The 27897-nt window shown below is 38.4% G+C and overlaps 1 protein-coding gene across 1 annotated transcript; it reads left to right on the top strand.

The window, feature by feature from the left end:
* The first annotated feature begins 777 nt into the window (after positions 1-777).
* Positions 778-27295, top strand: HSD17B13 (hydroxysteroid 17-beta dehydrogenase 13). Its single transcript, XM_060654665.3, has 7 exons — positions 778-1085; positions 6504-6611; positions 7782-7913; positions 16393-16499; positions 18773-18910; positions 22215-22331; positions 26217-27295. The coding sequence occupies exons 1-7, from the start codon at positions 876-878 to the stop codon at positions 26305-26307; spliced, it is 903 nt and encodes a 300-aa protein (XP_060510648.1). The 5' UTR covers positions 778-875; the 3' UTR covers positions 26308-27295.
* Positions 27296-27897: the final 602 nt, after the last annotated feature.

The raw sequence follows: 27897 nt of genomic DNA, 5'->3' as shown, positions 1-27897 counted from the left end.
TTTACTTAACATAATGTTTTTAAGGTTAATTCATGCTGTAGCATATATCAGAATCGCATTCATTTTAAAAGAGGAATGATATTGCATTGTATGTATATATAACATTTTGTTTATCCATTCATCTGTTGATAGACACTTGGACTGTTTCTACTTTGGGGTATTGGAAGTCACACCACTTTTAAGTGGAGACTTTTGGAGCATAAATCAGGAGATTTAATGCTCATTCCCATAGTATCACAAAGGGATTTGATTGCTTTGTATAACCTCCAATCTCCCCCAAACTTAAGAGGGTTTCAGGGAAATGTGCATCTCATGTAAAAAAAAAAATTAGTTAACTGAAATATTGATGCTGAGCTTTCATGAATAAATGAACCAAACTAAGCTTGGTTGGCCCATAATTTTATTTAAGTCTCCTTAGGACAATACCTCTACTTTCTCTTTTTCCTTCAATTAAACACACACACACACACACACACACACACACACACACACAAACACACACACGTTTACAGAAAGATACCAAGAGACTACCAAGAGACAATTAGCTTGCACCATATGCACCATCTCTAGAATTATTTGTAGAATAATTGCACTTAATTGTGCAACACAGCACAAAACTGCTTCTCCATGAGCAAGTCCAGAGAGCACTTTCTCCAGGATTCCTTTGTCCCTGTGCCAAGCTTTTAGTAGCAATTGCATCATTTCCAAACTCGCGGTGTAGCCAGCCTATCAGAACACGTAGAGGAAATCTGGCTTACTTCTGCCAGTCCTATCAACACCTGGAGCACAGCTCTCCCCTGGACCTTTGTGCAGAAGGTGGCTCTTAGCTGCGGGTAGACAAGGATTGAGCCAGAGAAGGAGTACAGAGCAGAGCCATGAATATTATCTTCGATCTCCTCCTTCTTCTGCTCACCATCATCTACTCCTATTTGGAGGCATTGGTGAAAATTTTCATTCCCCAAAGGAGAAAATCTGTGGCTGGGGAGACTATCCTCATTACAGGAGCCGGACATGGAATAGGCAGGTCGACTGCCTATGAATTTGCAAAACGGAAGAGCAGACTGGTTCTGTGGGATATTAATAAGGTAATGGATTCATTTGCCCCATCTTTTAAAGTCATAAGTAAGGCATATGTTTCGAAAATTATTTGACTTAGCATCTGTGTACCTTTGTATTTTTCTTTTTTAATGTTTAATAGCTAACTTCCCTGGTGCCTTATTCTACATGTATTGGGGTGGTTTGACGAAGGGAACATAAATGAGAACTAAGCAGTGATTTTTTTATGCCATGATATTTAAGTTGATAACACAGATTCGGGAGCCAGGCTACTTCCAAGCTTCCAGTTTCCTTATCTTTGAAATGAAGATAATACCTCACAGGATGGGTAATAACAGGTGTTAGCAAACTCTGGCTAATGGAACAAACCTGGTCCTTGGGCAGGCTGTTGAGCTAGCAATGTTTTTTACCTTTCTTAAGGGTTGTCAAAGCAACAAGCAAATAAAGAAACAAAGAAGAACATCCAACAGAACCTCTTATTGCCTCCACTCCCACCCACACAATCCTAAAATATTTACTCTCTCTCAGTTTACAGGAAAAGTTTGTGGACTCCTTGGCAAGAGGATTAAACAAGTGAATTTTATGCACTTAGAACAATGTCTGTCCATACTAAACATAAGCCATTTTAAAAACAACAACAGCAACATGCAGTGGGTCAGGCTTTCTCTTGAGCATTCATATTTTTCTTTGTAAACATTATATTAGCTACTCAAAAATAAAACTGAAATTTTGTATCATTTCCCCTACACTTGTGAATTCTGGAAGTCCATAAAAATAATACACAGAAAAATGTGACAGGATTTTTAGGTTGGAAAAACTGTGAAGTTTTTTTAAGAATCAGATTTTTGGGGCACCTGGGTGGCTCAGTCAATGATGCATCCACCTTTGGCTCAGGTCATGATCTCATGGTTCATGGGTTTGAGCTCCACATCGGGCTCTCTGCTGTCAGCACAGAGCCCACTTGAGACCCTCTGTCACTCTCTCTCTGCCCTCTCCCCATCCATGCTCACTCTCTCAAAAATAAATAAACATGAAAAAAAAAATCAGATTTTCCACAGATCACAGTGAGATTTTAATGGCCATTATATTACTACTCTCTGATGTTCTTTGCTGTCATGTCCAGTTGTCCTATTTCTTAAAGCCTTCAAAAATGTCATTTTGGGGCACCTAGCTGGTGCCCCAATCAGTCGGTAACGTGTACCTCTTGATTTCAGGGTTGTAAGTCCAAGCCCCATGTTGGGTGTAGAGATTACTTAAAAATAAAATCTTTAGGGGCACCTGGGTGACTCAGTCGGATAAGCATCCAATTTTGGCTCAGGTCGTGATCTCACAGCTCATAGGTTCAAGTTCCACGTCAGGCTCTGACAGCTCAGAGCCTGGAGCCTGTTTCAGATTCTGTGTCTCCCTCGCTCTCTGCCCCTCCCCTGTTCGTGATCTGTCTCTGTCTCTCAAAAATAAATAAATGTAATAAAAAAATTTTTAAATAAATAATCAATTTAAAAAATTAAACAACAAAAAAAAGAACAAAAGACCTGGCAGGTGGCATTTCTCTTCCCTACTTCCTCCTCCCCCCACCCAGCCAAGATCGCCCAACACTGGTGGAAAACAGCTCCAACACTCTCCATATAACTTTTTAACACTGCTTGCCCTGAGTGAGTCTGAGATGCCTGAGGGATATTCTGGTGAAGATATCTAATATGTGGCTGTATATTTAAATTAAAGAGCTTTGTGTTAAAGATATATAAACTCGAGGGGTGCCTGGGTGGCCCAGTTGGTTGGGTGTTAGACTTTGGCTCGGGTCATGATCTTGTGGTTTGTGGGTTCAAGACCTGCATCATTCTCTGTGCTGACAGTTCAGAGCCTGGAGCCTGCTTCAGATTCCATCTCCCTCTCTCTGCCCCTCCCCCACTCACACTCTGTGTCTCTCAAAAATAAATAAATGTTAAATTTTTTTTAAATAAAATCTTTAAAAAAATAAGTCACTTGATCTTAGAAAAGTAGTTCTTCTCTGGTTCTTTCCAGACAGTAAAGAATACTGTACAAGGAAAAGTTGATACATTTTGTATAACATACACAGGCATTTAATAGATGAGTTGATATACAGGGAAGTGATTTGGCATCAGTTGGTCCTTGAAGAGATTCCAATGAGCTTTCTAGAAGGGGAAAGATTTACAAATTGAGAAAACTGCTGTCTGCTGTTCTTAGGCATTAATGAAAGAAAGAAAGAAAGAAAGAAGAGAAAAAAAAGAAAGAAAGAAGTATAAATCCAGGAAAAAGCCTTGATAAAATATAACCTTTTAATCTCTTTCTAGATATGTGTTTGGGAGAGATGACTGATATTTATTACATTTTTTAATTTTTTTATTTAAAAATTTTTTTTAATATTTATTTTTGAGAAAGAGAGAGGGAGAGAGAGAGTGAGCAGGAGAGGAACAGAGAGAGAAGGAGACATAGGATCCAAAGCAGGTTCCAGGCTCTGAGATGTCAGCATAGACACTTAACTGACTGAGCCACCCAGGTGCCCTATTGATTACATTTTTTTTAATTCCAGTGACAAGGAATAAAAATGACTTATTTAAGATTCTGCCTGAAGGATGAGTCACCTAACCTCATAGGGTATCTTTGAATCCCTGAATTTTATGGTTAAACAATGAAGGTATTAAGGGCACCTGCATGGCTCAGTTGGTTAAGCAACCAACTCTTGCTTTCAACTTGAATAATGATTTCCTGGTTTGTGGGATTGAGCCCCAGGTCTCTGCCCTGACGGAGCCTGCCTGAGATTCTCCCTCTCCCTCTCTCTCTTCCCCTCCCCCACTTGCATGTGTGAGTGTGCTTTCTCTCAAAAAAAAACAAAAAAAAAAAAAAAAAAACTTAAAAACCAAACATTCAAGGTGTTAAATGATTCACTGTAAGGCTATAAATGTAACTCAGATCTCCTTCAACCTGTGGAAGGTGCCAGCTCTCTTGGTTATGGCTGACTTCTTTTGCCTTAGAGTCATGTTAGCAGTGTGCCCTCATTCAATCTAAACTGTTGCTTTAGGAACACTCTGAAAAGTGGAGTCACTGCAAACTGGGGTTGAGGTTACAGCAAATATTTTTGCTTACAAAAAAACAAGACATTACATTTTGTAATTCTCTAGCTCGGGTAGAAGACTGACACATTATTAATTCTTTAATCAAAGCATCTGATGAAAGCTCTGGTCATGAATTCTCTCTACTGACCATGAGTCTAGAGACAAAAAAATGCATGGTGGTTCTTGTAATCTGACTATGAGCAAGCTACGTCTAAATTGGTGAAAGAAAGGGGCACCTGGGTGGCTCAGTCGGTTAAGCAACTGACTTCGGCTCAGGTCTTGATCTCACAGTTCGTGGGTTCGAGCCCCGCATTGGGCTCTGTGCTGACAGCTCAGAGCCTAGAGCCTGCTTCGGATTCTGTCTCTCTCTCTCTGCCCCTCCTCCACTTGTGTTCTCTCTCTCTCTCTCTCTCAAAAATAAATAAAATGTAAAAAAAAAAAAAAAAAAATTAAAAATAAATAAATAAATAAATTGGTGAAAGAGCTCCTCTCCTCCCTCTTTACTCCTCTGCAAGCCCCAAAAGGCTATGAGGGGATATTGGCTCTGTGACTTTGTGTCCTAATGTCTGTGAGGGTCTGTTCTTTGGGATTTCAGGCTGCTACTCTGGGGCTGAGCCTGAGGTAGTGGAATATGAAGGACCCAAGGGAGGCAGCACTGGCTAAGGGAACCACTTGCCACTCATTCAGGGACCACCTCAAGTAACAGCCGCACTGTGAACATCCCGGTGTGAGAAAAGGGCTTTCAGGCGGCCTTGCCTCTTCATCACAGGGAAGAATCTACAAATTGTGAGAGGAAAAAATGTAATTAAAAAAATTTTTTTAATGTTTATTTTTCAGAGAGAGAGACAGAGCATGAGCATGAGCATCAGCATGAGCAGGGAAGAGGCAAAGGGAGACACAGAATCCAAAGCAGGCTCCCCACTGTCACCACAGAGCCGGAACTATGAGATCATGACCTGAGCTAAAGTCAGATGCTTAACCGACTGAGCCACTGAGGCACCCCAAAAAGTGTAATTTTTAAAACCTTATAATCTCTGTAAAATCAACAGATGTCAAAACTTGAAAAGAATTCTAGTTTTCCGGAAATACAGATCAAGAAACATCAGGACAGTTTTATCTTAGGAAAAAGGTCTTTGAATTTAGGCTGAAAAAAAGTTTCTCTACATCCATGTCTTGGGTTTCTGCATACAAAGTTACTATAAACTTATTATATGTATGAAGTTGTTACATAGATGAGACTCTAGCTGTGGCCTTTGCCCATTTTCACTCCAAAACACTTGAACATAATATTATATCACCAAGAGTGGTAGCATTGCCTCCCTAGGAAAGGCTTCCTCGAATAAGGATCCTTCTTTCTCCTTCCCTCCTAGTGGCTTAAATCAGAATCATCAAGAAAAGTATGACAGGCCAAGGCATATGGTTTAAAATTACCACTAGTTTAGAATTGCTACCTGGTGCTTTACTGCTACTATATGGTTGGTGCTCAACAACAATTTGACAATCTGTCAAATGAAAAGCTGAATTTTCTTTTCTTCTATGTACCCCAACACCTCCATTCATGACCCCACAAAGAGCAACATCTTTCAAGCATGTTCTTCTGTCTATGAGAATAGTCTGCTTTAAAAAAACTGCCTCTTGAGGAACCTCTAACCCAAGATAAAAAGCTGGAAAAACATGAAGGGTGTTTGGTTTGGTTTGTTTTGTTTAGATGCAGAATGGCTGTTGAGAATGTAGTCAAACAAGATAAAAACCCATATCTAGTATGAGCATTCACTGGCAGAAACACCACATACACTCCCTTTGCAAGTTAGGCAGGCAGTGTTTCTCATGAAGCTTTTGTACAAACAAGGAGGACATTTTGGACATGAATTTTAATCTTTTATTTGTTTATTTATTTATTTATTTTTAATTTTTTTTTTCAACATTTTTTATTTATTTTTGGGACAGAGAGAGACAGAGCATGAACGGGGGAGGGGCAGAGAGAGAGGGAGACACAGAATCGGAAACAGGCTCCAGGCTCCGAGTCATCAGCCCAGAGCTTGACGCGGGGCTCGAACTCACGGACCGCGAGATCGTGACCTGGCTGAAGTCGGTCGCTTAACCGACTGCGCCACCCAGGCGCCCCTATTTATTTATTTTTAAAGTAGGCTTCATGTCCAGTGCAGAGCCCAGTGTGGAGCCCAACATGGGGCTTGAACTTGCAACCCTGAGCTCAAGACCTAAAAGGAGAGCAAGAGTCAGATTCTTACCCTGAGCCACCTAGACATCCCATGAATTTTAATCTTTAAAGAAATGCCTTCTCCAAGTCTTTCTCCCTTTGTCTTGTCCCCTAACTGACCTACATCTTTCTACATTTGTTTTTTCCAATTACAGCACGGTGTTGAGGAAACAGCAGCTGAATGCAGAAAACTGGGGGCCACCGTGCATGTATCTGTCGTAGACTGCAGTAACCGAGAAGACATTTATAACTCTGTAAAGCAGGTGAGATTTCAAACTACAAATCCCTTCAAATAATTTTGTATCTATTTCCATGGACAGTGGAAAGATTCTTTATGGCTACCTGATTTAAATTCTATTTTAGCCTCTGCTAACTAAGGTGGTTGTATGAATAAGGAAGGATATACATTTCTTTCCTTGTATAGAACCCACTCAACTCTGCCTATTATTATTATTTCATATTACTAACCAATTTCTTTCTGATCAGAAGTTTGAGCAGTGGTATAGAGTGACAGAGAAGAGATTCATCACCAGGAGAAAGAATCACTTTCTTAGTTTTATCTTAATCCTATTACTTTTGTAGTAATTCCTTTTTTTTTTTCTTTATTTTCTCTATGGTATTTTATTTATGTTGCCAGTAATCTAGTCTTCGATAGAAAATGTAATGTTAGTAATTATTGTAACAATTTTTAAAAGAGTAAATATCGGGGCGCCTGGGTGGCGCAGTCGGTTAAGCGTCCGACTTCAGCCAGGTCACGATCTCGCGGTCCGTGAGTTCGAGCCCCGCGTCAGGCTCTGGGCTGATGGCTCGGAGCCTGGAGCCTGTTTCCGATTCTGTGTCTCCCTCTCTCTCTGCCCCTCCCCCGTTCATGCTCTGTCTCTCTCTGTCCCAAAAATAAATAAAAAACGTTGAAAAAAAAAAAATTAAAAAAAAAAAAAAAATAAAAGAGTAAATATCAAATGAACCAAGCACTCTGATAAACTACTGCATCCTTTAATTTCATCTCTACAATAACTCTATTAACCTCATTTGACAGATGAGCAAACTGAGATTTTGCTCTGCTAAGGAGGAGTTAAGCCAGTCCACGATCATATAATTAGTAGGTGGTAGAAACAAGACTACTCAGTTAGCACTATAAAAATGTTTGATCAGAACCAATATATCAATTAATCAACACGAATATTAATTCACTTTATAGATAAAGTTTAAAAATCTATGATTTACATAATATGAAAATTCAGATGTTAAAAAACATAGTTTCTCCTAACTTTATGACAGTGTTCTCTTTGCATCCACTTTTTGGACTAAAGCTCTTTCCACCCTGAACTCTGAGATTTCTTATCAAGTGGAATAAAGAATCTAATTCGTGGATTACATCAGCCCCAAAACTTTGAGTTTCTATAACATACCCAGTAATTTTTTTCCCTTCACAGGTAAAGAAAGAAGTAGGAGATGTAACCATCTTGGTGAATAATGCTGGGGTAGTATATCCAGCTGACCTTCTTAGTACCAAGGATGAAGAGATTACCAAAACTTTTGAGGTCAACATCCTAGGGCATTTTTGGGTGAGTGTGAGAAACATTTCTGGTTTGTGCATGTCTGACTCATCCTCTTAAGGTACATGAAATTTGTAATTGAGTTCACACCTTTATATTTGCCTAAAATCAAGAATTACCAAATTAATTTGAGTGGAAGAGTCTCTGAGAGAAGGACACAGAGTTTGAAGAGACACAACTCACCAGAATGTAGGCTAGTTGGTCTGTCTTATCCACCAGAATTTAACACAAAACATGGCATGGATGGACCAAGTGCTCAAAAAATACTTGTGGAGTTTTGCTAAGGGTTGTCAGTATACATTTTTTCAGTACTTTAGAGGAAATATATACAATATACATTCACTTGTGACCTCATGTCATGGAATTTTAGAACTGAAAGGACAACATAAATCACTACTTCTATGTATGCAGGGGTTGGACATTTTCTGCATGGGACTCAGATAAGCTCTAGATCCATGCTGGAACTTAGATAGATGGCTCTACAAACCTCTTGTAGTTGGTTAGTAGAAGACTGAAATATACCTTTGTAGAAAACATTTCTATGGATTAATCTTACAGTGCCCCAATATCAGTGTAGAGCAAATCTGGATTCTGGAAGAGAGAAGAAAATAGATATGTTCTTTCCATCTTCCCCAACCCCTCACACATGGTAATGAGGATTGATTATTATGACCACAAAAGTACATAGAGACCTCCTGTGTTAGTTGTCTATAGCTGCATAACAAATTTATTAAAATTTAGTGGCCTGAGTTGAGACGGTGGAGTAGTAGGGGGACACTATGCTTGCCTCATCCCTCGAACTCAGCTAGATAAATATCAAATCATTCTGAACACCCAAGAAATTGATCTGAGGACTCAGAGAACAAACTGCACAAATAGAGGGAGAAAAGAGGCCACATCATGGAAATAGGGACAGACTTCAGTGAGCAGCACAACATCCACAGTGGAGGTTTGAGCTGCTTACACCAAGCCTTGTCCATCTGTGCTCTGCAGGTATTTTTATATGAGGGCAAGTATACCTGAGAGCCAGAGCAGCAGTGGGCCCCTCCCCAGAAGACCAGCACAAACCCCCACATGCACCAAGTCTACTGACCATAGAGTGCTGCAAAGCCTTAGCTACAGTGGAAATAAGTTCTGTCCTCTTTTAACAAGAAGACCAAACCATATTAGTTGAAACTCACCTCACAGTGGACAAGGTCCAAATACTCCCCACTGAAGGCAAGGAAAAACTCTGCAGTGTACTGACCTGAGGGAAAGAGCATCCAAAACACAACAGCGGAGTGTGCATAGCATACATTAGAAACACTTCATGAAGCACCAGAACCTGGACCTCTTCTTAATAAAGCCATTACTCTCAGGAGTAGGAAACATAACAGGCTTTTCTAACACAGAGAAGAAAACAAAGATCTAGACAAAATGCCAACACAGAGGAATTCATTCCAAAAGAAAGAACAAAAAAGGTCATGGCCAGGGATCTGAAACAGGTATAAGTAATATGCTTGGCTCATAATTTAAAACAACAATGAGGGGCGCCTGGGTGGCGCAGTCGGTTACGCGTCCGACTTCAGCCAGGTCACGATCTCGCGGTCCGTGAGTTCGAGCCCCGCGTCAGGCTCTGGGCTGATGGCTCGGAGCCTGGAGCCTGTTTCCGATTCTGTGTCTCCCTCTCTCTCTGCCCCTCCCCCGTTCATGCTCTGTCTCTCTCTGTCCCAAAAATAAATAAAAAATGTTAAAACAACAATGAAAAGGATACTAGCTGGGCTTGAGAAAAGCATAGAAGACACCAGGAGTCCCTTACTGCAGAAATAAAAGACCTAAAAGCTAGTCAAGCCAAAATAAAAAATGCTATAACTGAGATGCAAACATGACTGAATGTAATGACTACAAAGATGGAAGAAGCAGAGGAATGAGTAAGTGATATAGGAGATAAAATTATGGAAAATAATTAAGCTAAAAAGAAGAGGGAAAAAAATATTGGATCACAAATGGAGACTTAGCAAACTCAGCAACCCCATAAAGCATAATAGTATTTGCTTCATAGGAGTCACAGAAGAAGAAAGAAGGGAAAAGGGCAAAAGGTTTATTTGAGCAAATTTTAGCTGAAAACTTCCCCAATCTGGGGAAGGAAAAACATATCCAAATCCAGGAGGCACAGAGAACTCCCATCAAAATCAATAAAAGGCCAACACCAAGACATATCATAGTAAAATTTGCAAAATACTGAGATAAGGAAAAAATTCTAAAAGCAACAAGGGAGATAATCCCTAACTTACAAGGGAAGGCAAATAAGGTTAGCAGCAGATCTAGCCATAAAAACTTGGCAGGCCAGAGGGAATGGCATGGTATATTCAACATGCTGAACAGGAAAAATATGCAGCCAAGAATACTCTATCCAGCAAGGCTGTCATTCAGAACAGAAGGAGAGATAAAGAGTTTCCCAGACAAACAAAAACTAAAAGAGTTTGTGACCATTAAACCAGCCCTGCAAGAAATATTGAAGAGGACTCTTTGAGTGGGAAAAAAAGACCAAAAGCAACAAAGACTAGAAAGGAACAGAAAAAAATCTCCAGAAAGAATGACTTTACAGATAACACAATGGCACTAAATTCATATCTATCAATAATCACTCTGAATGTAAAGGGACTAAATGCTCCAATCAAAAGACATAGGGTATCAGAATGGATAAGAAAATAAGACCTATCTATATGCTGCATACAGGACACTCATTTTAAACCTAAAGATACTTCCAGATTGAAAATGAAGGAATGGAGATCCATTACCAAGCTAATGGACATCAAAAAAAAAAAAAAAAAAAAAAAAGCCAGAGTAGTCATACTTATATCGGACAAACTAGATTTTAAACCAAAGACTGTAATAAGAGATGATGAAGAGCACAGTATCATCATATAAGTCTACTGCCAACAAGAAGATCTAACAATTATAAATATTTATGCCCCAAATTGAGAACACCCAAACATATAAATAACATAACATAACATAACATACCATGACATAAAGAAACTCATTGATAATAATATAATAATAGCAGAGAACTTTAAACCCCACTTACAACAATGGACAGATCATCTAAGCAAAAAAATCAATAAGAAAACAATGACTTTGAATGACACAATGGACCAGATGGTCTTAACAGATATATTCAGAACATTTCATCCTAAAGCATCAGAATACACATTCTTTTTGAGCACACATAGAATGTTTTCCAGAATAGATCACATACTGGGTCACAAATCAGGCCTTAACAAATACAAAAAGATTGAGATCATACCATGCATATTTTGTGACCACAACACTATGAAACCTGAAATCAACCACAAGAAAAAACTTGGTAAGAACACGATACATGGAGGTTAAAGAACATCCTACTAAAGAATAAATGGGTTAACCAGGAAAGTAAAGAAGAAATTAAAAAAATACATAGAAGCAAATGAAAATGAAAACATGATGATCCAAAACCTTTGGGATGCAATAGTCATAAGAGGGAAGTATATATCAATACAGGTCTATCTCAAGAAGCAAGAAAAATCTTGGGTGCCTGAGTGGCTCAGTTGGTTAAGCGTCTGACTTCAGCTCAGGTCATGATCTCACAGTTTGTGGGTTCAAGCCCCACATCGAGTTCTGTGGTGACAGCTCAGAGCCTGGAGCATACTTCTGATTCTGTGTCTCCTTCTCTCTCTGCCCCTCTCCTACTCATGCTCTCTCTCTCTCTCAAAAAAAAAAAGAAATAAACATTTAAAAAAATCTTTTTAAAAAGCAAGAAAAATCTCAAATATACAACCTAACCTTACCTGTGAAGGAGCTAGAAAAGGAATGAAGCCTAAAAGAAGGAAATAATAAAAATTAGAGCAGAAATAAATGATATAGAAACAACAGAAAAGAACAGTAGAACAGATCGATGAAACTGGAAGCTGGTTCTTTGAAAGAATTAATAAATTGATAAACTTCTAGCCAGAATTATCAAAAAGAAAAGAGAAAGGACCCAAATAAATAAAATCACGAATGAGAGAGGAGAGATCACAACCAACACTACAGAAATACACACATTTAAAGAAGAATATCATGAAAAATTGCATACCAACAAATTGGGCAATCTGGAAGAAATGAAGAAATTCCTAGAAACATATAAACTACCGAAGCTGAAACAGGAAAAAATAGAAAACTTGAACAGACCCATAGCCAGACAAGAAATTGAATCAGTAGTCAAAAATCTCCCAACAAAAAGGGATGTCTGGGTGGCCCAGTTGGTTAAGCGTCCGAATCTTGATTTCAGCGCAGGTCATAATCTCACAGTCAGTGGGTTTGAGCCCTGCATCGGGCTCTGCATTGACAGCAGGGAGCCTGCTTGAGTTTCCCTCTCTCCCACTCCCTCTGCCTCTCCCCTGCTTATTCTCTAAATAAATAAATAAATAAATTTTATTTAAAAAATAAATAAATAAAAAGATTTTTGAAATTTCCCAACAAACATAAGTCCAGGGCCAGATGCCTTCTCAGGGGAATTCTACCAAACACTTAAAGAAGAGTTAATACCTATTCTTCTCAAAGTGTTCCAAAAAATAGAAATGGAAGGAAAACTTCCAAACGTATTCTACAAGGCCAGCATTACCTTGATTCTAAAACTGAAGACCCCATGAGAAAGGAGAACTACAGGCCAATATCTCGAATGAACATGGATGCAAAAATTCTCAACAAGATACTAGCAAACTGAATCCAACAATACATTGAACGAATTATTCACCATGATCAAGAGGGATTTATATGTGAGATGCAGAGGTGGTTCAATATTCATGAATCAATCAACATGATATACCACATTAATAAAAGAAATGATAAGAACCATATTATTCTCTCAATAGAAGCAGAAAAAGCATTTGACAAAGTATAGCATCCATTCTTGATAAAAAACCTCAACAAAGTAGGGATAGAGGGAACATACCTCAACATCACAAAGGGACCCACAGCTAATATCATCCTCAATGGGGAAAAACTGAGAGCTTTTCCTTTAGGGTCAAGAACAAGACAGGGATGTCTGCTCTCTCCATTGTTATTTAACATAGAACTAGAAGTCCTAACCTCAGTGATCAGACAACAAAGAGAAATAAAAGACATCCCAATCAGCAAGGAAGAAGTCAAACTTTCACTATTCGACATGATACTCTATGTAGAAAACCCGAGGGGCACCTGGGTGGCTCAGTCAGTTGAGTGTCCGACTTTGGTTCAGGTCATGATCTTGAAGTTCATGAGTTCAAGCCCCACATCGGGCTTGCTGCTGTCAGCACAGAGCCCTTTTGGGATCCTCTGTTCCCCTCTCTCTGTTCCTCCCCCACTTGTGCTCTCTCAAAAAGAAATAAACATTAAAAAAAAATAAGATGAAACCCAAAAGACCCCACCAAGAAATGGCTAGAACTGATACATAAATTCAGTAAAGTTGCAGGATGCAAAATCAACATACAGAAATCTGTTGCATTTCTATACACCAATAATGAAGCAGCAGAAAGAGAAACCAAGGAATCAATCCCATTTACAATTGCACCCAAAACCATAGGATACCTAGGAATAAACCTAACCAATGAGGTAAAATATCTGTCCTCTGAAAACTACAGAACATTTTTGAAAGAAATTGAAGAAGACATAAAGAAATGTTAAAACATTCCATGCTCAAGGATTAGAAGAAAAATATTGTTAAAATGTCTGTACTATCCAAAGCAATCTTCACGTTTAATGGAATCCCTAACAAAATATTACCAGCATTGTTTGCAGAGCTAGAACAATCCTAAAATTTGTATGGAACCACAAAAGACCCTGAACAGCCAAAGCAATCTTGAAATAGAAAAGTAAAGCTGGAGCCATCACAATTATGGCTTTCAAGCTATATTACAAAGCTGTAGTCATCAAGACCATATAGTACTGGCACAAAAACAGACACATAGATCAGTGGGACACAATACAAAATCCAGAAATGGACCTACAACTATATGGTCAACTAAACTTCGACAAACCTGTTAAGAATGTCCAGTGGAAAAAAGATAATCTCTTCAGCAAATAGTGTTGGGAAAACTAGACAGCAACACGCAGAAGAATGGAACTGGACCATTTTTTTACACCATACACAAAAACAAATTCAAAATAGATGAAAGGCCTAACTATGAGACAGGAAACTATCAAAATCCTAGAGGAGAACATAGGCAGCAACCTCTTTGACCTTGGCTGTAGCAACTTCTTACTAGACATATTTCCAGAGACAACGGGAAAAGAGCAAAAATGAACTACCGGGACTCATCAAGATAAAAAGCTTCTGCACAGAGGTGCCTGGGTGGCTCAGTCAGTTGAGTGTCTTGATTGCTCAAGACATTGATTGACTCTTGATTTCTGCTTAGGTCATGATCCCAGGATTGTGGGATTGAGCCACGGGTCAAGCTCTGTGCTGAGTGTGGAGCCTGCTTGAGATCCTCTCTCTCTCTCCCTCTGCCCTTCCCCCCCTACTCTCTCTCTCTTAAAATAAAAATAATACAATAAAATAAAAACTTCTGTACAGCAAAGAACACAATCAACAAAACTAAAAGGCAGCCTACTGAATGGTAGAAGATGTTTGCAAGTGACATATCAGATAAAGGTTTAGTATCCAAAATCTATAAAGAATTTAGCAAACTCAACACCCAAAAACACAAGTAATCCAGTTAAGAAATGGGCAGAAGATATGAATACACATCTTTCCAAAGAAAACATACAAATGGCTAACAGACACATGAAAAGATGCTCAACTTACTCATCATCAGGGAAATGCAAATCAACAGTAGGAAGATATACCACCTCATATTCTGTCAGAATGGCTAAAATTAACAATACAAGAAACAACAGATGTTGGTGAAGATGTGGAAAAACAGGAACCCTCTTGCACTGTTGGTGGGAATGCAAACTGTTGCAGGCTCTCTGGAAAACAGCATGGAGGTTCCTCAAAAAGTTAAGAATAGAACTACCCTGTAATTTAGCAATTGTGCTACTAGGTATTTAGTCAAAGGATACAAAAATACTAATTCAAAGGGGCACATGAACCCCGATGTTTATAGCAGCATTATCAACAATTGCCAAACTATGGAAAGAGCCCAAATGTCCATTGACTGCTGAATGGATAAAGAGGATGTGATGTATATATACACAATGCAATATGACTCAGCCATTAAAAAGAATGAAATCTTAGCATTTGCAATGACATGGATGGAGCCAGAATGTATTATGCTAAGCAAAATAGTCAGAGAAAGACAAATAACATGATTTCATTCATATATGGTATTTAAGAAATGAGACAGGTGAACATAGGGGGAAAAAGAGAGAAGCAAACCATAAAACAGACTTTTTTGTTATTATTTTGAGAGAGAGAGCAAGAGCATGAGCAGGGGAGGGGCAAAGAGAGAGGGAGAGAGAGAATCCTAAGTAGGCTCCATGCTCAACTTGGAGCCTGACACAGGGCTCAATCTCAAAACAGTTAGCTGAGCTAAAAGCAAGAGTCCGACGCTCAACTGACTGACCACCTAAGAGTCTGAGCCCCCAGACTCTTAATGATCGCGAACAAACTAAGGGTTGATGGAGGGAGATGGGTGGGGGATGGGTTAAATGGGTGATGGGCATTAAGGAGGACGCTTGTTGGGATGAGCACTGGGTGTTATATGTAAGTGATGAATCACTAACTTCTACTCGTTAAAACAAACAAAAATAATTAAAAAAATTAGTGGCTTGAGGCAACAATAAGTGTTTATTTTCCTTTCACAGTTTCTATGGGTCAGAAATTTGGGAGTGACTTGGCTTCCCAGTTCTGGCTCTATGAATTTGCATAGGGTCCATAGGGTGTGTTTATAAAATTCTCATAAAATATTATTAATATTTCTCACAAAACAGTAAAAGCTTTTTGGAAATAAAGAAAGACTTTTTATTTCCTGTAACATCAATATATAATACATGATGTTGCAAATAGGGAGATACTAAATCTACTCATGATGGATAATGATTGTAAATCAGGACAGAACTCAGCTGTTTCTAGTTAACTTGCTATAGTTACACATGATTTCAGCTCTTCTCATTAGAATGGTAAAGCCCCAAACTAAGAAAAAAAGTTACATGATACCAGACTACCATAGGAAATCTTCTCAGTTCTGAAAACTCTGAATTTTTCCCTTGATATTATTGTTCATATGATATATCCATAAAGGAGATATTTGATTGCTTCTGAAGGCAAGACAGAGGAATATTAAGATGAGTTCTTAGCATGTGATATTCAATGCACAGCCCTCAATGCCAATTTAAACAAATAGATTTCAATCTTTTTCATTTCTGTAGAAGTAATCATGAAATCTTGACACATATTCCATTTCATCACAAAAGTCTCAAATGCTCTTTTTTCTTAAAAATAAAACTACCTACTTTAGAAACTTAACACCTGTGCCATTGTTTTTTTCTTTCTTCAATGATCTTTAAGATCACAAAAGCACTTCTTCCCTCAATGATGAAGAGAAATCATGGCCACATCGTCACAGTGGCTTCAGTGTGTGGCCATGGGGTGATTCCATATCTTATTCCATATTGGTAAGTATTATTTTCCAGCAATGCCATATAGATAGATGGATGGATACATACATACATAATATGTACATACACACTCACATACTTTTAAGGGCTTATTAGACCTTAGATTCTAATCTTCATAGCAGGGTTATCTATGAAACTGGTTGTAATTGTTTAAAATATTTTCAGATTTCTGAAAACTCCTCTGTAAAGCAATGAAATGTAATGCCATGCTTCCATCATATCCTGGAATGAGTACACGTTGATAAAAGAAACAGGGAACCCACGGACTAAGAAGCAAAACATACAGAAGTCCAAATGAACATAAATGTATGCCATAGCCTGCATGCCCAAGATAAGCTGATTAGGGCGACCCCTGAATCAAAACATTTTCCAGTATTCTCGTGCCATGAAAGATTGTGTGTGTGTGTGTGTGTGTGTGTGTGTGAGAGAGAGAGAGAGAGAGAGAGAGAGAGAGAGAAGAACAGAGACAGAGACAGAGAGATTAAGAGAAACCATCTACCTGATTAAAAGATGCAGATAGTACACTCCATGATCTACCAAGGACACAAAGAGAAAAGGTTGAGAGGCCCTGAGGATACACTATTTGTAAAATATCTTTTCCTTATAAACTTCTTCAATGGCATCTCATTTCCTTACTTCTGCTTTATATCAACTTCATAGAAAAATTTAACTTGCTAACATTTGGTCCAGTTCTTTTTGTAACAGTCAACACATGAGTATCAGTGGGAGGGTGTAGGGGTGCATAATTAATGGATTTATTATTTACTTGTACATAATGGTTAAGGTTAAACTGAGTCATGGACAAAATTACTTCTGACACTGAATGTGGTCACAGACATGGCTACATTTCAATGAAGTTAAGGGGTCATTGCACAGACATACGGTGTTTCAAGCTGTCTCTACCATCTTTTTTTTTTTTTTTTTTTTTTTTCAACGTTTTTTATTTATTTTTGGGACAGAGAGAGACAGAGCATGAACGGGGGAGGGGCAGAGAGAGAGGGAAACACAGAATCGGAAACAGGCTCCAGGCTCCGAGCCATCAGCCCAGAGCCTGACGCGGGGCTCGAACTCACGCACCGCGAGATCATGACCTGGCTGAAGTCGGACGCTTAACCGACTGCGCCACCCAGGCGCCCCTACCATCTTTTTTTTAATGTTTACTTATTTTTGAAAGAGAGAGTGAGTGGGGGAGGGGCAGAGAGAAAGGGAGACACAATCTGAAGCAGGCTCCAGGCTCTGAGCTGTCAGCACATCTTAAAACACAAGTAAGAATTTCACAGATTAAACATTTGCTATTGTTTTAAGGTTTAGAAATGTGGAATCCCAATATAATAATACTTTTCCGTTTTCTCTTCTCCCTTAAGAAAGCAGCCAGTCTTTAACTTTACTGTTCTTCTTGTCACCTGGGTCAAAACTACAATGAATAGGGGCACCTGGGTGGCTCTATCAATTGAGCATCCAACTCTTGATTTCAGCTCATGTCACCTGCCTTTAGAAACGAGAAAAATCAGGGGTGCCTGGGTGACTCAGTCGGTTAAGCGTCCGACTTTGGCTCAGGTCATGATCTTACGGCTAGTGGGTTCCAGCCCCATATCAGGCTCTGTGCTGACAGTTCAGGGCCTGGAGCCTGCTTCAGATTCTGTGTGTTCCCTGCTCTCTGCCCCTCCCCCGCTCATGCTCTGTGTGTGTCTCTCTCTCAAAACTGATTAAAAAAAAAAAGAAATCAGAAAATCAAAGAAGATAAAGTGATATGCTGAAGGCTGCACACACAACACACATCACCTAAGGTCTTTTTACTCCAGATTTTCACAATTAAGAAGCCAAAGTGGCCTCCAGTGTCAAAAGAGAAACTAGCAACTAAGTTAACAAGAGAGGAGAAATGTATACAGTCCCATAGAAGTTTCAATGTAGATATTAGTTATGTAGTTTTTCTAAATACGTCTTTCCTGATTCATATTTTTCAAAATAAAACAGCAATTAAAACTGATTAGGCAAGAGTTTGAAGACTGAATGGAAAACCTTACCTGTAGGGTGGAAAAGTAAGCAGTAAGCCAGTTAATACATTACTAGGATTTGTTCTATTGCTATCATCGCTAAGTAAGAAACTGGTACATTTAAGAAAAAGTAAATGAAAATTGATGACCAAGTGGAAGATTTGGAAAATTGGCTTCTACTTATTCTTGAACCAAATCAGCATTGCCTTCTTACAGAAAGCTGGAGAATGTGTTTCACTGTACCTTAGCTAACAATGGTGGGTAATTCTCTTACAGTTCCAGCAAATTTGCTGCTGTTGGCTTCCACAGAGCTCTGACATTAGAACTTGAAGCCTTGGGAAAAACTGGAATCCAAACCTCGTGTCTCTGCCCAGTTTTTGTGAATACTGGGTTCACCAAAAACCCAAGCACAAGGTGAGGTCAAAGTCAAGTCAGGATGAAAATATGGCATGAGAAATTGACCTGAAAACTGTAGGAGGTTTTTAGGTGGGTCAACTGAAAAAATAGAAAAAAAGTGAAAAAGGAAAAATGGTTTTTTTTAATGTTTATTTCTTTTTGAGAGAGAGACAGATCGGGAGTGGGGTAGGGGCAGAGAGAGGGAGACACAGAATCTGAAGCAAGCTCCAGGCTCCAAGCTGTCAGCACAGAGTCTGATGCGGGGCTCAAACTCACAAACTGTGAGATCATGACCTGAACCGAAGTTGGATGCTTAAAAGACTGAGCCACTCAGGCACCCCAAAATGTTTTTCTTAATGTTGTATTGCCTTTTTCACTTTGAAATGAGATGAACAAAGGGAAAAAATTCATTGAGGACTGGCAGGAGTGACCAGCTACCAATGATTTAGGCAATTGGGGTTTATTTGTGATCAGGTTAAAGGTTCAACACACTCAGGTGCCAAGAGGGAGTGAAGGGGTGAGGCAGGCTGGAGAGGTGTGCTTTTTTTTTTTTTTTTTGCTTTTTTTTAATGTTTATTTATTTTTGAGAGAAAGAGAGAGCACAGGCAGGGGAAGGGAAGAGAGAAAGAGGGAGACGGAGAATCCAAAGCAGGTTCCAGGCCCTGAGCTGTCAGCATGGAGCACAACGTGGGGCTTGAACTCACCAACCGTGAGATCATGACCTGAGCCAAAGTCAGATGCTTAACCAACTGAGCCACCCAGGCACCCCAGTGTGCTTTTTTTTCTTTAAGTTTATTTATGCATTCATTCTGAGAAACAGAGAGAAAGAGCATAGGGGGGAGGCACAGAGAGCAAGAGGAAAGAGAGAATCCCAAGCAGGCTCCTAGCTGTGCTGTTAGCACACAGCTGGACACAGGGCTCAAACCCACAAACCATGACATCATGACCTGAGGCAAAATCAAGAGTCGGACACCCAACCGACTAAGCCACTCAGGCGCCCCTGGATAGATGTGCTTAGGGGGTGTCAAGAATGTCCTCTCCTGGAAACCCACTCCCAAGATGAGCGATACCTAACATCCCCCTCTCCCATTTGTGGTTCATCCTCCTCAAATAGAGTATGGAAAGGTACTTTTCCATTTTCCACAGTGCTAGCATGAAGTACTCCAATATCTTTCAAACTTGTCCTAAGAATCATCACCTATGCTTCCATAAACAATAAATGTTCTTAGGGTCTTCCTTAGAGATTCTGATTCAGTAGGCTGCGATGAGCTCCAAGAATGAGTTGTTTTGTTTTGCTTTGCTTTACAAGCATACCTACCAGGTGAGTCTGGAGACAGGTTTGGAAAACATTGATGTATTAAATATAATCACAGTATTTGATTACCACCTTGATTACCATTTGATTACCATTACCACCTTGTCCTCTGTGAAAGTGCAAATATTCTTAGAAGCAGCAATAAATTGAGTCCCTAATCCTTTAGTCAAGGTGAACTTCTATGACAACTTTGTCTCTGGTAAAGGAGGATTTGAGACCATAAGAGAGGAGAAATTGGTCCTGAAAGGAGAGTAAAAAGGCAGAAAGGTGAGCAGAAAGGTGCTAAAATTAAGATACCTTCTTCACAAATTTGCCTCAATTCTGGTATTTTTCTGCTGCAGGTTAATAAAATCTGAAGCCAGTTTATTTCTGGAGGGGAATTAGTCCTAAATACATTCATTCAAAAGAGCTAACAGATTCTCCTTTAAGCTTAGCCTCATTTGAAGCTATCAACCCTGAACTCTGAATTATCTGGGTTGTCTCTGGAGCTGTGGTCACCCCCTGGCAGGGGAGTCCTTAATAGTGTTAGGCCATAGATACTTAGCAGTAATACAATATTTAAGTAAATACTATGGTACGATTGGGACTCTGGGCTCAGTTTTCTTAAAAAGCAAACTGGGCCTAATAAAAACCCTCCTGGGAAGCATTTAAGCTTAGTGTATGCCAAGAGAACCAGATACACTGGTAGGGAAGGCACAATAGATGAGAAGAGTAGGCTAATAAGATCCTAGGTGGTGTGGATGCCTGGGAGCAACCCCAGAGTCTGACAGCCAATGCTGAAGATGTGGGATTGATTACACCCAGACTGCTGGATTCTGAATATTCCTCAGCAAAAGCTAAAATGTCCATAAAGTGAGGTTTGGCTCAGAGACTGGGTTGATGAAACCAGCTAGGAAAAATCAGGGAGACAAAAGGCAGAACCCAATAATTTAGAGAGGTATTGATTTGTATTACTCTCTGCTGGCTTACTACTCAATGCCATGGAAACCTCAATCACATAATAACCTGTAGTATATCACAGAATATGTCAGGGAAGGAAGTTATAAAATTCATTAACTGCTTACTTAACTCTTCTACACAACCTTTTTATTCACTGGCCGTTCAGCCCATGCCTGGACATCTTCATTTTGATGCAACACTTCCAATCCATTTACATTTTAAACTCTAATCATCATCTTGAACTAATGGGCATTCTACACTGGGCCTGTGGTTATGAATAAATATTCAAGAACCCATGTAGGGGCACCTGGGTGGCTCATTTGGTTGGGTGTCCACCTCTTGATTTTGGCTCAAGTCATGATCCCAGGGTCATGGGATCAAGCCCCGCATCAGGCTCGAGCTAAGCATGGAGCCTGCTTGAGATTCCCTGCCCACACCTCTCCCCTGCTCTCTCTAGAAAGAAAAGAAAAAGAGAAAGAAAGAAAGAAAGAAAGAAAGAAAGAAAGAAAGAAAGAAAGAGAAAGAAGGCCCACAGTCTTCAGTATAAGCAAGGCTATATACCTCCAGTAGCAATGCTATACTCCCTGTGCACATCTGGAACTCTCATTAAATTGCAGTATAGGTGATTCAGAGGTGGATCTCAAGTACTGAATGCCTTCAAATCCAGCTTTATGGGATAACTCCAGAAGAAAGAGAGTATGCTTAGCAAAGCTTTGTATTAAATAAGCCCCGAAGAAAGACGTCAGATGTTTCCTTTCTGTCCCATGAGTAATCCTACCCACCATTCTTCCTTGCCTCTTCACATCTGTCATTTAATTCCTCTCCACCCTTTTGATATTTTGACTGAGTGAGCCATAAAACATGCATACCTGGTGTGAAAGTTTAAGACTGTGATAACAAAACATTCCCATGGCATGGGGGGGGGGGGAGTTGGTGGGGGCAGGTGGTGTTTGTGCAGTGAATCCTGGAACCTTTTAAATCCTAATTTGGTGATATAAGTTAATTTTCCTGCCTTTGTTAATTAAAACAACAACAAAAAGAACCAAACTTTTTTCTTCTTAATCATAGACTATGGCCTGTATTGGAGACAGACGCAGTTGCAAGAAGCTTGATAGATGGAATACTTACCAATAAGAAAATGATTTTTGTTCCATCATATATCAATCTACATCTAATACTAGGAAGGTAAGTACAGCACAAAACATCTAAAATGCTAAAACACCAGTGGAACTATTGTCATGATGAAGAGTCTTTCAGTTGTGAAAGTTGCTGTGGAAACTCTCTGTGCCTGAGGAGAACGGTTACATTGTCTCTGTTATTTCCTTATTCAATCTATAAAAAAAAGAATGATTCATTTGCTCTAACATCTCAGTTTAATCTTTGCCAGAGACTATTCCAACTGAAGGAAACACAGTTGCAAGAGAACACAGTATCGTTAAAAATAAAGGGTCTATTTAAAAGCCTGCTGGAGTTTTGACTGAAATTGCATTGAATCTATTGATCAATTGGGGGAGAAATAACATTAACAATTTTGAGGCTTTCAATCCAAGAAAACAAAGAACGCAAAATATCTTTCCATTTTGTTCTTTTATCTTCTTCAATATCTCCACACAACATTTTATAGTTTTCAGTGTAAAAGTCTTACACAGCTTTTATCAGGTTTATCCCAAAGCATTTCATGTTTTTGATGGTATTTCAAAAGGCAGTTAAAACAATTTTTCTATTTCCCATTGTTTGGTGTTGGTGAGTGTGTTTGATTTTTGCATTTTATCTTGTATTTTAGCAACCTTGCTAAACTCATCTCTAGCAGTTTTTTGTAAATTCTAACGGATTTTTTTTACAGACTATTTTAGATGATAGTATTGTCGGCAAATAAAGACCCTTTTACTTCTTTTCCAATCTGTATGGTTTTTCTTCTTACTATATGACACTGGCTAGAACTTTGCATGCAATGTCACATAGGATTGGTGAGAGCACACATCCAAGCAGTCTTCTTGAGCTTAGAAGAACAGTACTCAGTATTTCACAGTTAAGTATAATGTTAGCTGTAGATGTTTTTTCATAGATGCTTTTTATCATGTTGAGGAAGTTCCCTTCTGTTACTATTTTGATGAGAGTATCTACCAAGAGTAAATATCAGTTGTCAAATGCTTTTGCTGATGATATTAAGATCATATGTTTTTTCCATTTTAGTTTGTTGATATGGTGAACTACACGGATTCATTTTAAAGAATAAACCACCCTCGCATCGTAATGTCTTTGTCTGATACTGCATCCTGATAATATTGACTTCATAGAATGAGTTGGAAAGTACGCCCTCTTCTTCTCTTTTCCAGAATAGCTTGTGTGGTATTGGCATTATTTCTTCTTTAAACATTTGGAGATTTCACCAGTGAAGCCATCTAGGCCTGGTGCTTTCTTTAAGGGCAAGTTCTTAACTATAAATACAATTTCTTTAAAACCTACTTACTTTAAAGCTTGCTATTTGTTTTCTGTTTATCCCATTTAATCTTGGTTCCTTTTTTTCTCTCTGCCTCCTTTTGGTTTGATTGAATACTTTCATGTTTTTATTTTATTTCCTTTGGTGGCTTATTAGCTATAATGCTTTGTTTTGTTACTTTAGTTATTGCTTTAGAGTTCATAGTATGCATCTTTAACTTATCACAGCCAATCTCCAAATGATATTATACAACTTCATGTACAGTCTAAGAACCTTACAATGGTACACTTCTATTTCTCCCTTCCCACTTTAGGCTATGATTGTTGTACATTTTACTTTGACTACATAGTTTTTGTTTGTTTAAACAGCCAATATCTTTTTAAAGAGATTTAAATAACAAAGAAAATTCTTAAATGTTCATCCATGTGGTTAATATTTCTAGTGCTCTTTATTCATTTGTATAGATCCAGACCTCTATCTGGTATCATTTCCCCTCTGCCTGAAGGGTATCCTTTAACAGTTTCTCAGGGAAGTTCTGCTGGTTATGAATTCTTGCACCTTTTGTATGTTTAACAAACTCTTTATTTTGCCTTAAGTTTTAAAAGATACGTTCACTGATCTAGGTTGGCAGATTTTTGTCTTTCAGTACTTAAATGATATTCTCTACCACCTCCATGATTTCCATATTATCTCTGCTAGAGGCTGTTCTATCATTTTTAAAGGAACACAATATAATAAAGTGATTAGGAACGAAGGTTCCACCTAAGATCAAAAACCACTTATCCACTTACCAGTTCTTTGACCATGGATAAGCTATTTAGCCTCTATGGCCTCATATTTTCCATATATAAAATGGGGATGGTGATAATACCTCCTGTCTAAGCATACCATAAGAATAAAATAACATAACGCAAGGAAAGCCCCTGCCATTAAAAAAGACACAGAAGTCAGATGTTAAGGGTTTAGGAGGTAGAACTTACATAGAATTCTAGGAAGAGGGGTGCTTGGCTGGATCAGTTGGTAGAGCATGCAACTCTTGATATTGGGGTTATAAGTTCAAGCCTCACACTGGGTGTAGTGATTACTTTAAAAGACCTTTAAAAAAAATGCTAAGAAGAAATAGGATTATTTACCCAGAGGAGATAATCTCTCAGCTTTCTTCTGAGGGACAGTTTATAATAAATTGAAATTATATCAATGAGAACTATACAAACTTGATAAGCCCTTGGGTCATTTTGAAACAAATCCATATAAACTGCTAATTTGGAATAGACCAATTCAAGAACAGTGGACAAACTGCATTGCTGCGTCAATTTCAATCTTCCATTTTAGCTTAAATAGACTAACTTAAATTAGCCTAACCTTGACCTCATAGCAACATCATCTCAAGAGTTGACTAAGTGTTTTGTTGCCAAGCAACAGTAGGAAATGAGTTTTGTGGGATTCCTCATCTCTTGGGGCTCAAACCAGGTCATATTAATGTAGAAAAAATCAAAATCATAGAATATTTGCATATGAACAAGAGAAGGAACATCCCTATCCTGTCAGAGTTGGAGAATAAGTATCCCTGTACAATAAACAAGAGTCTCAAAATCTTTGGTACTATTGTGAAGCTGTCATGGTGGTTTGTTACTGAGCAACTGGGAAATATAGTTAATATTCTCCACATAAAATTCCTTTTACAGACATAGACAATTTTGTGAGCAGATGCAAGTATTAACATGGAGGTTTCCTTGTGAGAATAGTTACAAGTCATGTACAAGTTCTCTTATATTCGTCTTTCTCTCAGCCAGAACTTCCCTGCCTCTCTGCTTATTCATCCATCTTCCACTCTACCTAAGGCAAGGATGTAAATCTTGCATTAGTCAACAATACCAAAGTATTTTTCAATATGACTTTCTTTGCACATGACTACATCTGCTTTATTATATTCACATGTTGGCTCTTCCTTTCATCTGCCTGCTCAAATCTTACCCATCCTTGAACACTTTTGAAGTTTCCCTTCACTATTCCAGCCCATATTAATCCTCCTCACAGTTATAGTCCTTAATTAGAGAAGGCTAATATTTTTTAATAATTATTTCAAGGTGATCTCTCATCTCATTTTAGCGTCTCCGTTCAACAATAAGCTCCTCAGGCAGGAGCTGTTTTTCGAGGACTTTTGTCTACCTTATTATAAAGTACATAATGGATATTCAGTAAATAGTTAAGGAGGGGTGGAGGGAAGGGTGGAGTGGGTTCTGGTGGTGTCTCTCTGTGAATGCTTAATATCAGGGTTCATGGACAGTTTCAGCAGTAAGTCCAGACCTTCAGTTTCAGATCTTTATCACATATAATCTCATATAAGATTTTACTAATATGAGGAGGCTTGAAGAGTGGTATATATCAGTGCTTTCCTTATATATCTATAGTATTTGAATGATGAATATTAAAACACACACACACACACACACACACACACACACACACACACACAAAGGAAAGAGAGGTTGCTGTGAAGGAAGAAAGGAAGAACAGAGAAAGATTAAATGCAAACCAGATAACTCTCAAGGTATCCTAACTGACGACAAAAAAGAACTTTGGTGTCAAAAATTTTTAATTGAAAACTTTTCTACTTTTTTCCCATACAGATTTCTTCCTGAACGTGCCTTGGCAGCTATAAATCGTTTACAGAATATTCAATTTGAAGCAGTGATTGGCCACAAAACCAAAAAGAAATGAATAAACGAGCTCCAGCCAGAAATGCAGCTTAATGATGTAAATCTAAGTTTAGAATTAATGCTTCAAAGCTTTATTTCACATTTTTCAATAATGTTAATAATAAAAACATTGGTTTGACATTAGCAGCAGTCAAATGAACAAGACTAATTACCTGTCTTTCTCAAGAATATTAATGTAGTTTTACTAGTCAGATCCATTTTTCATTCCACACCTCTTAAAAACTTTTATGCTTACATAAACATACTTAAAAGGTAATTTTTCTTTAAGAGATTTTATTTTTTTTCTTTCTGCTAACGGGGGAACAAAGCTACCTCTCCAAAAGTAAACACAAAGAGAACTTATTTACACAGGGAAGTTTGAAGACCTTATCAACATGCACACAGTGTGAGATAGCAGTTAGAAACAAATTTAAACAGGCGACTGTGCTCCAAAGGACAGAGAGGTTATTTCTATGAAATTCAACATTTGGAATCTTTCTCTAGCTTCTCCCTTTTTCATCAGCCCAAAACAGTGCAACGGTATCCTATGGTTTCTTGTTTGATTCTGTCCTTTATATAGGTCTTATATATCCACTAAGAGTGGGCCCTCCATACTTTCTGTCCTTTTCATAATCTCTTAAAATACTATGACACTACAAAAGGTGACCCTCTCTTGAATCTCTGAATATCTAAAATTTTAACCTCATGATATCTCTTTCTTTATAGTTTATGCTTTACATATCATTGGTACCAGATATGTTTAGATAGTTTTGAGCTTCAAAATGGAAACTAACGCTGGAAAAGGAATTAGGCTGACTACCTAATACTAGACGATGGATCTGACAGGAGAAAAAGAGTGGTCTCTTTTTTTAATAGAGAAGAAATCTGATTCCCACCACATCAAGACTAATCTTGTTTTTATGTTTTTCTCATATGTAAGAGACTGCTTTTACATCAACTATCCTCCTGTTTTTCATTAAAAACAAATGATGAAAAATAAACCATTAATAAAAACAATTTATTGAAAATAAATGATAAATATGTTGTGCTTTTAAAAAACAACCTCCTGTCTTTATAAAATAGAGTTTTCATTTCTAATCTCTGAGTGTCTATGAATCTCCTTTAGGAAGCAAGGGTCTAGATAGTAATAGCATCCAGATATTAAGGGGTGCAGGGGTTCTCTCAACTTTGGCTTCTCTGATAGAGTGTTGGTTGATCAAATGACTTACTGAATCCTTTCTATGTGTGGCACTGAGGAGAGTATGATTGTTATGAGATATTTTTTTCCCTTGTTACTTTGGCAATAATTTTTGTTCATGATGACATTTTAATTTTTTGCTTTAAAACTAAGAACTGTAGGGATGCCTGGGTGGCTCAGTCAGTTAAGCATCCAACTGTTGATTTCAGCTCAGGACATGATCCCAGGGTTGTGGGATCAAGCCCCACATTGGGCTCCATGCTGAGCGTGGAGCCTGCTTGGGATTCTCTCTCTCTTTCCCTCTACCCCTTTCCCCTGCATGTACTGTGTCTCTTCCTCTCTCTCTCTCTCTCTCTAAAATGTAAAAATAATAAGATAATAAATTTTTTAAAAATAATAAAACTAAGAACTTTA

The sequence above is a fragment of the Panthera onca genome, chromosome B1, assembly GCF_046562875.1.
Source record: "Panthera onca isolate mPanOnc1 chromosome B1, mPanOnc1 haplotype 2, whole genome shotgun sequence".
NCBI classification, from domain to species: domain Eukaryota; kingdom Metazoa; phylum Chordata; class Mammalia; order Carnivora; family Felidae; genus Panthera; species Panthera onca.
The sequence above is the reverse complement of the archived record's forward strand: the minus strand, read 5'-3'. Positions and strand labels throughout refer to the sequence as shown.

Excerpts from the sequence above, each read along its gene's own strand:
- HSD17B13 (XM_060654665.3), top strand. The coding sequence starts at position 876 with ATGAATATTATCTTCGATCTCCTCCTTCTTCTGCTCACCATCATCTAC. Across the intron at positions 6,612-7,781 it reads TTTATAACTCTGTAAAGCAG|GTAAAGAAAGAAGTAGGAGA; the intron begins GTGAGATTTCAA and ends TTCCCTTCACAG. Across the intron at positions 16,500-18,772 it reads CCATATCTTATTCCATATTG|TTCCAGCAAATTTGCTGCTG; the intron begins GTAAGTATTATT and ends ATTCTCTTACAG.